General features: G+C 48.4%; 1 protein-coding gene across 2 annotated transcripts in view; it reads right to left on the bottom strand.

Moving 5' to 3' along the window:
• BBS4 (Bardet-Biedl syndrome 4) overlaps window positions 1–9,351 on the bottom strand; it is a 94,807-nt gene extending 85,456 nt beyond the window's left edge. The window contains exon 1 of one of the 2 annotated variants that reach the window (XM_039491429.1): window positions 9,123–9,351. In XM_039491429.1, coding sequence (XP_039347363.1) covers window positions 9,123–9,152 — 30 coding nt within the window. In that variant the 5' untranslated portion in view covers window positions 9,153–9,351. The remainder of the gene's footprint in view (window positions 1–9,122) is intronic. The other variant, XM_039491430.1, reaches the window with a different exon arrangement.
• Between the last annotated feature and the right edge of the window lie 3,698 nt (window positions 9,352–13,049).

Here is a 13,049-nt window from a genome sequence, read left to right as displayed (position 1 = left end):
TTTTTTTGGGGGGGGGGAATGGGTGGGAAACGTAATAAAGTATTCTTGTAAAATAAAATTAGATGCACAAATGCTTGTTTCCAATGAAGGGCATTTTAGGGGGAAGAGGAGTGAGAGGGGTTTGGGGCTGCATCATGGGGAGAGGGATCAATAAATAGGGATGGGAGCAGTGATGAGCTGCCAAAATCTTAACAACGGGTTCCCTATAAAAAGTTCTGATTTAAGGGATGTGCAACAGCATGTATTTTTTGTACCAATAGGGTTACCATACGTCCATATTTTCCCAGCAGGTGATTAAGAACCGAAAAGCCTGACATGTCCAGGAAAATACAGATGTATTTTAACCCTACCTAAAGTTCTTTTTTAAAAAGATGGGGCTGAACTAGAAATGAGCTCCGTTTCACATGTGTGGGTGGTGATCAGGGACAGTCTCAATTTTTGGGTCTTTTTCTTATATAGGCTCCTATTACCCCTCACCCCCGTCCCGATTTTTCACACTTGCTGTCTGGTCACTCTAGGGTGTGCACATGTTTGGGTCCCAGCTGCTCCCTACCCTCCCCCCTCATTAAAGCAGGTGTGCAGGGTTACTGCCCTGGGAACTGCAGGGCACCAGTGGATGTGGGGCTGGCTGCAGATAGGGGCATGGGGCAGGGCTAGCTGGAGGCAGGGAGTGACACGGGCTGGCTGTGGGCAGGTGATGCAGACGGGCGGGCTGCGGGTGGCTGTGGGCAGGGGGTGGCTGCGGGCAGCTGTGGGCAGAGGCTGGCTGCAGGCAGGGGGTGGCTGTGGCAGGGGCTGCAGGCAGAGGCTGGCTGTGGCAAGGGCTGGCTGCGGGCAGGGGCTGGCTGGGGGTGACTGGGGGCAGGGGCAGGCTGGGGGCTGCGGGCAGGGGGCTGCGGGCAGGGGGTAGCTGGGGTAGCTGGGGCAGGGGCTGGCTGGGGGCAGGGGCAGGGGCTGGCTGGGGGCAGGGGCAGCTGCGGGCAGGGGCGGCAGGGGCTGGCTGGGGCAGCAGGGGCTGGCTGGGGCAGCAGGGGCTGGCAGGGGCTGGCTGGGGGCAGGGGCTGGCTGGGGCAGGGGCTGGCTGGGGTGGCGGTGCGGGCAGGGGTGGCTGTGGCAGGAAGGCGGGGGAGGGGCTGGGGGAGGGGCTGGCAGGGGGTGTCTGGGGGCAGAGGCTGGCTGGGGGTGGCTGCAGGCAGGGAAGGGGCTGGCAGGGGGGTGGCTGCGGCAGGGAAGGCGGGGGAGGGGCGCAGATACTCACACGGGGGGCGGGGCTGGGAGCAGCAGGACGCAGCCAGGGACTCACCAGGCAGCAGCAGGAGTCCCAGGGCCAGGGTCCAAAGAGCAGGAGCAGCAACAGGGCCAGGAGGCAGCTCACATGGCTCTCGCAGCACAGCGCAGCGCCCCCCGGCGGCCGGGAGGAGGAATTACAGGCTTCCCAGGCAGAGCCCATCAAAGCTTCCCTCGCAGGGAAGCTAGTTAACAAGCGGTTCTAAAACCGCTTCTAAATTTAACAACGGGTTCGCGCGAACCGGTGCAAACCGGTTCCAGCTCACCCCTGGATGGGAGGTGAGAGGGATAGGGAGGTTCAGAGGAGGGACACTGGGAAGGGAGACTTGGGGAGAATAGATGCAGAGATGCCTGTCAGCCCCACATTCTCCCTTGGTATAAGTATTCCAGGATATGGGGGCCCCCCCTACATCCCTGTCTCCGCCCCCTCACCCCCACTCATGTGAGCTGGCCTTCCTTCTCTGGTAGTGTCTGAGCTGCTCTCCCTGCAGTGGAATGCTTCTTACACAGCAACTGGCAGTAGCTAGGTTGATGGCAGAATTCTTCCATTGACCTAGCCATGTCTACACCAGGCAGGGGTCAGGTTCATTTAACTATGATGCTCAGAGGAGTGAATTTTTCACACTCCTGTTAACCGTAGCTATGTCAACCTAACTTGTAAATGTAGACCAGGCCTTAATCTAGGACAAATTTTAGCCACTTACAACACTGGAGATTGTGGGCAGCTCTTTTGTAAATCTCCCTTTGGCATCCCAGTGCCTAGCTGTGAAAATTTTATATGATCACATCTGTCTTGGGATGGCAGGTCTACAAATTGTTAATCATACACTCAGAAAAGAGTTAAACAGAAGTATGGATATAAAAAGTAGAAAAACTCCCTCTCTCTCTCTAAATTGACTAGCAACTCCTTTCACTTCCACAGTTCAGACTTTCAGTAATGCAAAAAAATCCAAACACCAGTCTTTCCTATTAGGCATTTTCTTATAGACTCACAAAGGTGGGTGAAGGAAGTTACTACTGTGCCATGTCCTGCCACTTCCCAGGGCCCTGTACAAGATAATTCCCTACAGTACATTTTCTACTGGTTTGGGGAGTCTAGGCTTAAAATGTCTAAATCTCACTTTTATGTTTCATGTTACTACACCCCAGATAATGTCACAGCACAGAATTAGCCATACCACACAATGTTATCCAATTTCATCCAAGATTGCTAAATCTCTAGACTTCAGCATACTTGTTGGAAGTGCTGAATCCATTTAGACTGGAGTATGGCCATTCTTCTCTTTTACACTGGAAGCAACTCAGTGGAGAACAAGCAATATTCCTGAAGCTCCGTGTCCCCGGTGAGATGATAAAACCTCAGAGCTCCCATGATGAAGCCTGCTTGTCAGGTGCTATTAAAAGACCTTCTCCACCTCTCTAGAGCATAGCTGACAGATTCTACCTTCGGGAAAGTCTTAGATTCAGTGAGGAAACTAATTATGGTGATTAAATTTCTGTTGTAATCAGTTCATAAATCTCTTTCAGGTCTCCAAAAATTAAAACATAAGCTGATTGTACTGACAGTAGAGGGTGACGGAGTTAAGACTACCTGCTGGGTGTCAAGGCAAAGGAAAACTCTCCAGATGAAGGAGAATATCCTTGCCCCTGTTGAAACCTAGAGTAAGATTGAATGTCTATTACATTGTAAATATTACTGTCCACGAAAGTAGCACAAAGATAAGAAAATTTGGGGGACAATAAATAACATGTGGGACAACAGATCTAGCACAAGCAGTGAAGTGGCACATTTAAGTTTTGATGCTGCTTTGTAATAAGCATTGTACTTTTCATAGATCAAAGTGTTAGTAGTTTCAGACTGTAATGCCAAACTGAAAAATTCTTAACGACACGCTCAAGTGATTTAAATAAAAATAGGTCACACACTGGCTCTGAGAGCATAATCCTTTTACCAGGTGTGTCATGCCAAGCTGAAACACAGCAATTAAATGATTAAAGACTCAACATTAAATTGATTTTCATCTGAAAATCAATCTTGGGATGAATTCACTGAGAGCCCAGTTACTAGTCAAACTCTGCAGCTGTGGGTACCAAAATGTCTATAACATTTAACATCAATGGTTCACTCCACCTCTGAAAGGAAGTAGGGATGGATGCACTCCTTACAAACCCACTGCTACAGCAAAGTACTACTCTATTGATCAACACCTTACTCAACCAATATCCCCCAGGGGTATTCAGAATCTGCTCATTTTAGTGACTACATTTTATTTATAATAGCCTGGAAGAGCCCTGAGTGAGCAAGCTGGATTCTGTTCTAAATCACTCATCATTAACAGAATTGTTAACTGACTTCACAAATATATAGGGCTGGAAAGGATCTCAAGAAGTCATCTAGTCCAGAGCCCCTTGATCTGAGGCAGGACCAAGTAATCCTAGATCATCGCTGACAGGTGTTTGTCTAACCTATTATTGAAAACCTCCAGTGACAGGGATTCCACAACCTCCCTACATGACCTGTTCCAGTGCTTACCTCTGCTTATAGCTAGAAAGTTTTTCCTAATACCTAACCTAAATCTCACTTGCTGCAAACTAAGCCGATTACTTCTTGTCCTACCCACGGTGGACATAGAGAACATCTGATCACGGTCCTCTTTCAAACAACCTTTTACATATTTGAAGATTGTTATGTGCCCCCCACCCTCCTAGTGAAATAGTGTTTTCTAATATCCAACCTAGGGCTCCCCCACTGCAACTTGAGACCATTGCTCCCTTGTTCTGTCATCTGCCACCACTGAGAACAGCCTAGATCCATCCTCTTTGGAACCCCCCCTTCAGGTATTTGAAGGCTGCTATCAAATCCCCCCACTCTTCTCTTCTGCAGACTAAACAAGCCCAATTCCCTCAGCCTCTCCTCGTAAGTCATGTACCCCAGCCCCCTGATAATTTTCGTTGCCCTTCGCTGGACTGTCTCCAATTTCTCCACATCCTTTCTGTAATGGGGGTCCCAAAAACTGGACACAATACTCCAGATGTGGCCTCACCAGCGCCGAATAGAGGGGAATAATCACTTCCCTCTATCTGCTGGCAACATTCCTACTAATGCAGTCCAATATGCCATTAGCCTTCTTGGCAACAAGGGCACAGTGCTGACTCATATCCAGCTTCTCATCCACTGTAATCCCCAGGTCCTTTTCTGCAGAACTGCTGCTTAGCCAGTCGGTCCCCAGCCTGTAGCGATGCATGGGATTTTTCCGTCCTAAGCACAGGACTCTGCACTTATCCTTGCTGAACCTCATCACATTTCTTTTGGCCCAATCCTCCAATTTGTCTAGGTCACTCTGGACCCCATCCCTACCCTCCAGTGTATCTACCTCTCCCCCCAGCTTAGAGTCATCCGTGAACTTCCTGAGGATACAATCTATCCCATCATCCAGATCATTAATAAAAACAACGAGGAGTCCAGTGGCACCTTAAAGACTAACAGATTTATTTGGGCATAAGCTTTCATGGGTAAAAACCCAGTTCTTCAGATGCATGGAGTGAAAATTACAGATACAGGCAAAAATATATATTGGCACGTGAAGAGAAGGGAGTTACCTTACAACTGGGGAACCAATGCTGAAGGCCAATTTAGTTAGGGTGGATATAGTCCACTTCCAATAATTGAAGACGAGGTGTCAATACCAAGACAGGAAAAATTGCTTTTGTAGTCAGCCAGCCACTCCCCGTCCCTATTCAAACCCAAATTGATGGTGTTAAGTTTGCAAATTAATAGTAGCTCAGCAGTTTCTCTTTAAAGTCTTTTTTTTTTTTGTAAAGTTTTTTTGTTCAAGTATGGCTATTTTTAAATCTGTTATTGAGTGTTCAGGGAGACTGAAGTGTTCTCCTACTGGCTTTTGTATGTTACCATTACTGACGTCTGATTTGTGTCCATTTTCTTGTTACTAACATACCTGTAGAAACCCTTCTTGTTACCCTTCACATCTCTTGCTAACTGCAACTCCAGTTGTGTTTTGCCCTTCCTGATTACACCCCTGCATGCTCAAGCAATATTTTTATACTCCTCCCTAGTCATCTGTCCAAGTTTCCACTTCTTGTAAGCTTCCTTTTTGTGTTTAAGCTCACCAAAGATTTTACTGTTCAGACAAGCTGGTCACCTGCCATATTTGCTATTCTTTCTGCACATCAGGATGGTTTGTTCCTGCGCCCTCAATAAGGCTTCTTTAAAATACAGCCAGCTCTCCTGCACTGCTTTCCCCCTCATATTAGCCTCCCGGGGATCCCGCCCATCAGTTCCCTAAGGGAGTCAAAGTCTGCTTTTCTGAAGTCCAGGGTCCATATTTTGCTACTCTCCTTTCTTCCCTTTGTCAGGATCCTGAACTCAACCATCTCATGGTCACTGCTGCCCAGGTTGCCACCCACTTCTACTGCCCCTACCAATTCTTCCCTGTTTGTAAGCAGCAGGTCAAGAGGAGTGTCCCCAACACTCTCCAAAAACTTCCTGGATTGTCTGTGCACTGCTGTATTGCTCTCCCAGGAGATGTCAGGGTGACTGAAGTCCCCCATGAGAACCAGGGCCTGTGTTCTGGAAACTTCAGTTAATTGTCCCAAGAAAGCCTCGTCTACCTCATCCTCTTGGTCTTTTGGTCTATAGCACATGCCCACTACGACATCACCCTTATTGCTCTCGCTTCTAAACATCTAAACTTCCAAAGACTCTCAACAGCTTTTCTCCAGTTTCATGCTGGAGCTCTGAGCAATCATACCACTCTCTTACATACAGTGCAGCTCCTTCACCTTTCCTCCCCTGCCTGTCTTTCCTGAACAGTTTATACCCATAGTTGACAGTGCTCCAGTCATGTGAGCTAACCCACCAAATCTGTTATTCCAATCACATCATAGTTCTTTAGCAGCGCCAAAACTTCCAATTCTTCCTGCTTGTTTCCCATGTTTTTTGTGTTCATGCACATAAGAATGGCCATACTGGGTCAGACCAAAGGTCCATCCAGTCCAGTATGCTGTCTACCGACAGTGACCAATGCCAGGTGCCCCAGAGGGAGTGAACCTAACAGGTAATGATCAAGTGATCTCTCTCCTGCCATCCATCTCCACCCTCTGACAAACAGAGGCTAGGGACACCATTCTTTACCATCCTGGCTAATAGCCATCAATGGATTTAACATCCATGAATTTATCTAGTTTATCTGTTATAATTTATAACAGATATTTATAAAATATGTTATAATTTATAATTTATCTGTTATAGTCCTAGCCTTCACAACCTCCTCAGGCAAGGAGTTCCACAGGTTGACTCTGTGCTGTGTGAAGAAGAACTTCCTTTTATTTGTTTTAAACCTGCTGCCCATTAATTTCATTTGGTGGCCCTAACTCTTATATTATGGGAACAAGTAAATAACTTTTCCTTATTCACTTTCTCCACACCACTCATGATTTTATATACCTCTATCATATCCCCCCTTAGTCTCCTCTTTTCCAACCTGAAAAGTCTTAGCCTCTTTAATCTCTCTTCACATGGGACCCGTTCCAAACCCCTAATCATTTTAGTTTCCCTTCTCTGAACCTTTTCTAATGCCAGTATATCTTTTTTGAGATGAGGAGACCATATCCGTATGCAGTATTCAAGATGTAGGCATACCATGGATTTATAAGGGCAATAAGATATTCTCCGTCTTATTCTCTAGCCCTTTTTTAATGATCCCTAACATCCTGTTTGCTTTTTTGACTGCTGCTGCACACTGCTTGGATGACTCCAAGATCTCTTTCCTGATTAGTTGTAGCTAAATTAGGCCCTATCATATTATATGTATAGTTGGGGTGATTTTTTTGCAATGTGCATTACTTTACATTTATCCACATTAAATTTCATTTGCCATTTTGTTGCCCAATCACTTAGTTTTGTGAGATCTTTTTGAAGTTCTTCACAGTTTGCTTTAGTCTTAACTATCTTGAGCAGTTTAGTATCATCTGCAAACTTTGGCACGTCACTGTTTACCCCTTTCTCCAGATCATTTATAAATAAATTGAATAGGATTGGTCCTAGGACTGACCCTTGGGGAACACCACTAGTTACCCCTCTCCATTCTGAAAATTTACCATTTATTCCTACCCCTTTGTTCCCTGTCTTTTAACCAGTTCTCAACCCATAAAAGGATCTTCTCTCTTATCCCATGATAACTTAATTTACATAAGAGCCTTTGGTGAGGGACCCTGTCAAAGGCTTTCTGAAAAACATGTGGACAAGGGGGATCCAGTGGGCATAGTGTATCCGCGGCGTTAGCCATCGTAGGGCCCCACTCGGGTAATGCCGCGGGTACACTATGCCCACTGGATCCCCCTTGTCCACATGTTTGTTGACCCCTTCAAAGAACTCTAATAGATTAGCAAGACATGATTTGCCTTTACAGAAACCATGTTGACTTTTGCCCAACAAGTTATGCTCTTCTATGTGTCTCACAATTTTATTCTTTACTATTGTTTCAACTAATTTGCCCGGTACCGACGTTAGACCTACTGGTCTGTAATTGCCGGGATCACCTCTAGGGCCCTTTTTAAATGTTGGTGTTACATTAGCTATCTTCCAGTCTTTGGATACAGAAGCCAATTTAAAAGGACATGTTACAAACCATAGTTAATAGTTCCACAATTTCACATTTGAGTTCTTCCAGAACTCTTGGGTGAATGCCATCTGGTTATTGTTACTGTTAAGTTTATCAATTAATTCCAAAACCTCCTCAAATGACACTTCAATCTGTGACAATTCCTCAGATTTGTCACCTACAAAGGACGGTTCAGGTTTGGGAATCTCCCCAACATCCTCAGCTGGGAAGACTGAAGCAAAGAATTAATTTAATTTCTCTGCAATTACTTTATCGTCTTTAAGTGCTCCTTTTGTACCTAAGGTAACTAGCTGATTGCCCTGTTTTCTCAGTATGAATCAGGAGGCCCCCTCTGTTGCATCCTCCTCCTGGTTTTTCCTCCCAGTATCCCATTTACCTCAAGGCTTAGGTCACCATCCCCATCAGAGCAACAGTGCATCTGGGCCATTTTCAGCACTGGATTAGAAAATCATCTAGATAAGATGGTGGGAGAATGCCAGCACCCTGTGTCTCCAGCAGAGCTTACACCAGCATTAGTACTGTATCAGAGGGGTAGCCGTGTTAGTCTGGATCTGTAAATGCTGCATCCGATGAAGTGGGTATTCACCCACGAAAGCTCATGCTGCAATACATCTGTTAGTCTATAAGGTGCCACAGGCTCTTTGCTGCTTTTACAGCATTAGTACGGGTGCAGCTGCCCTGTTGTTACAACACAGGTACTAATGTTGCATCTGCACCCCTGTCCCCATCGACCCCACTCCCCAGCATTCCCAGTCAGAGAGATCCACCCCATCCCCCCTTGTAAGGGTCCTTCATTTTGCGCCTCCCACCCCTTGGGCTGGCTCCTCCACAAGGGCACCGAGACACTTCGATTTGGTACGGAGTCTAATTTCCGGGCGCAGCCAGGCCGAGCGGGGCCCTACGATGGCTAACGCCGCGGGCGGAGGAAGCCTCCTCACAGAGAAGGCTTGACCTGGTATTTCAGCCCCGCGCCCGCTGAGCGCCGAAAGCCCCGTGCACGGCAGCGCCCCGGGGACCAAGGCCTCTGCTGCCGGAGCAAGGCTAAGGGACTTCGCGGCTGTGCGGGGAGCTGGGTGCAGGGCCGCGGCCGCGCTCCAGGGAGCTCGCGTGTGGGCGGGGCAGAGGAAAGAGGGCCCCGGCAGCAGACTCCCAGCAGGGAAGGGAGTTCCTGAGGGTCCCTGGGCCCCCCCTCACCAGCTCGGCTCCGAGTCTCGGCTCCGCCATCGCGCTACGCTCAGGTCCCGCTCATCGGAAGTTGTCAGTTACCAAGGTTACCAGCTGACCCGGAAGAGCTTAGAAGAGGAACCATAGAGAGGAGCGAACCGCCAGACGGCGCCCCAGAGAAAGCCCCGCCCCTCGCGGATGGCGCGTCTCTCCGTCTCAGGACGGGGAGCCCCGCCCCACCCCTACCCACACTGGCTTCTGGGGGCGGGGCTGGCAGGGGCCTCCCCGCTGCGTCCAGTTAATCGCTAGGCCGCGCCTGGGGGCTGCCCTGGCAACGGTCCCGTGCTGGGTGCTGCGCCCGGTGCTCGGCCCGGCTGGCTGGGAGCGCGGGGAGCCGCCGCCCACGGGCACTAGGGGGTCGGTGTCGACAATGGGCCCAGCCCAGCGCCGCCGAGCGCTCGCCAGCTCGGAGCATGTCCTGAGAGCGCAACTGCCAGGGCCAGTAGGGGATCCCTGGCTCGGAGGTTGGGGTGAAGTGAAGTGAATCCAGAGCTGGTTGGGGGAGGGCGGAAGCGAGCTGAGGACTTTGCTCAGGTGTCCCTTCCAGGGGAAATGGCCGGGTAGGGGGCACAGGGCCCTGGCTGGGGGCAGAGCGGCCGTGGGGGCAGGTCTGGCTGTCGTCAGTTTTCACTTCCGGTTCACTGCAGGGTTGATTATTCCTGTGTAGTTTGTCACGTAAAGCCTAGGTCAGTGCCTTCCTGCTGTTTGCATTCAGCATGTTGTAAGGGCTAAGGCACCAGAGCACATAGGCAGCAATTCTAGCCCACTGATCTGAATGCAGGTAAGGGGCCTAGAGCCCTTTGAGGATCTTAACTAGCGGAGCCTACATTATTTAGAAGAGCAACATAAAAGATTGGGAAGGGGAACAGAATTTAAAATATAAAATACTCTAGTCAATGGGTGATCCTACAGCAGTGGTAACGCCTGGGTGACCTTAAGCCAAAGCTGATAACAGTAAAAGCTTGAATTGTTCAACCCTCTGTGGGACCTACTTCCAGTAATGATGATACAAAAATTTCCATGAACTTCAGGGAATGCAGGATCAGCTCAGTATATAGACTAGAGCCAAATCATTGGTTAGAATTAAGGCTAGAGTAGTAATTTTCCTTGCTTCTGACTTTGCACATGAGCAAGTCTGAATAAAGAACATACAAGTAGTAAAACCAAATCTTTATACTTATATGGAATAAAGTTTACTCAGTTTTATTCAGGGGGAGGGATAGCTCAGTAGTTTGAGCACGGCCTGCTAAACCCAGGGTTGTGAGCATAATCCTTGAGGGGGCCATTTAGGGAACTGGCGTAAAAATCTCTGGGGATTGGTCCTGCTTTGAGCAGTGGGTTGGACTAGATCAGCAGTCCCCAACCTTGTTGGCACCAGGGACCGGTTTCGTAGAAAAAAAAAATTCCGCGGACCTGTGGGATGGTTTTGGGACGATTCAAGTCCATTACATTTATTTTTGTACTTTTATTTCTATTATTATTGTAATGTATAATGAAATAATTATACAACTGACCATAATGCAGAATTAGTGGGAGCCCTGCCCCTATCTGACCCCCACCCACTTCCTGCCCCCCCGACTGCCCGCCCCCCTCGGAATCCCTGACCCATCCTGCTCCTTGTCCCCACCACTCCCCAGAGACCCCCACCACCCTGGGACCCCACCCTGCTCCCTGTCCCCTGACTGTCCCAACCCCTATCACCCCGGCTGAGTCCTGACAGACCCCCCCCCTCCCCGGAACACCCACAATCCAACCCCCCCATTCCCTGCCCCCTGACTGCCCCCCCCACCTCCGCCCCCTCTCTGTGTCCTGACTGTCCCCAGGACTCCCTGCCCCTTAGCCAACCCCCCTGGCCCCAGCCTCTTACCCCCAGCTCCCTCCTCACCCGGAGCCTCAGCACCTCGCCCGACAGCTGCAGCATGCCTCCGGCGGGGCCTGAGCTCTGTCCCGCTCAGAGCCACGTGGTGAGGGGGCGGGGTTGGGAGCTCCACGCTGAGCAGAGGCAGCTGAGCTCAGCCCAGAGCTTGCAGCCCCGCCCCCTCACCACACAGCTCTGAGGGGGTGGGGCCCCGCCGGAGACACGCCGCTTGATGTGCTAGGAACCAGGCCGCGAACCGACCCCTAATAGGCCACGGACCGGTACCGGTCCGCGGCCCAGGGGTTGGGGACCCCTGGACTAGATGACCTTCTGAGGTCCCTTCCAACCCTAATATTCTATGATTCTAAATTGAACAGCATAGACAGAACTCAGACAGTCACTTCAACTGAGGCCTGATCCTTAAAAATTAGCTTGACCTAGCTATGTTATTCTAGGTTATGAAAAATTTATAGTTATGTAGACCTAACCCCTGCTGTAGAGAAAGTTGACAGACGAGTTCTTTCCCCCACCTAGCTACCACATCTTAAAGAAATGGATTAACTGCATCTACACATAGAAAAAACCCTTCCCTCCATGTAGGAAGTGTCTATTCTACTGTGCTGCAGCTGTGCCATTGTAGTAGCTGTAGCATAGAAATGCCCAAACTCTACAATTAAACAGGACGAAGACCAAGTTTGTAAACAGTTTAAAACAGCCTATAAGAGCCATCCTACAGCTTGCATGTACTAGGTAGAAGAGAATATACCTACAGACCCCTGGCAGAAATGGCTGTGAAAGTCTTAACGCCTCAGCTGTTGGCTGCCTTTCTGTTCACAGCTCTGGGAAGAAAAGGTAGCATTGCCATGGAAACTGCAGGCACCAGCTGAGTTAGAATCTCTTGCCAGGATCATTTGCTGGCTCATAGGAAAATGCCTCTCTTTACCTAACCCCTAACACCCACCATGCTGTTAGAACTTAAGGGAGGAGAGTTTACAAAAAATATTGAAGCAGCTGAAAGGAACTAGTTTTTAGTAGAGCTACCCTATGTTTCCTTTAAGGAAGCTAGTTGCCTGGCACACCAGCAATCCCAAGATGGCAAAAGACACATATCTTAAACAAAGTGGAAAGAGTACCAATACCTGGTACAATCAGCCATGAGTTATAGGCAAGCTATATAGTAAGTTATTGCTTATATATGAAGTATGGCTGCTTTTCACACTCACCAATAAAACCATCCAGACCAGTAAGAAACAGAAAGCACTAAAAAATACGCAAGTTTGGAGCGGCTAGCATAATAGAAAGAAATTTATCTGCTCTGAAAAGTGGCTATGTGAAAATGGCACCTTCCTTAACAGCCATGACTTTTAAAATGCCTCCTCTCACACCCTTTTTATGTCTGTGTGGCCACCTTAGCAAGGCACTGATCACCCTCGACAACCCTAAAAGTGGCTGGATTCTAGCCCCATTTATGCTTTTAGAATTGCTTACCAAGTTTCAACTACAGGCCCAGAGTCTGACCTCAGTTACATTGCATAATGCCACTGAAAGCAATGGGCTCAATTGGCTGCACTATATGCAGTGACCTGAACAACCTCTTGCGGGTGGTGATGTATTAGACGATAAATCTTGACTCATACAGCCCCGATATGGGATTGCCAGGCTAGCAGTTGGAAAATCTTTTCACTTATAAAATGAGCAAGTTCAAGCTGGCATAAGACACAAACCTAGAACCCCAAAAGGGCACACAGTCACTAAGGGCCATGATAGTCAAAAGGTATTCAGCACCTAACTCCTATTGAAATTCATTCAGGCATGTAAATACCTTTGAGAATCCAGACCTAATTAGAAAAGAAAAAAAAAGGTGGCTAATCAAACATTAAACTAGATAAGTGGCAGTATAGACAACTGAAAACACGCTTGTCACTTCTTGTCAAAGGTTCCTTTACTGGCAAGACTTGGATTGAGACAAAATTGAAGGCGATTAAAACCAAAACCCCACAGTGACTGGGGTCAAGTTGGCTAACTAGCAATACTCTAGT

This window comes from Mauremys reevesii, linkage group 10 (assembly GCF_016161935.1).
Source record: "Mauremys reevesii isolate NIE-2019 linkage group 10, ASM1616193v1, whole genome shotgun sequence".
Lineage (NCBI taxonomy): Eukaryota > Metazoa > Chordata > Testudines > Geoemydidae > Mauremys > Mauremys reevesii.
Note: the sequence above shows the minus strand (reverse complement) of the source record. Positions and strands in the feature narration are given on the sequence as shown.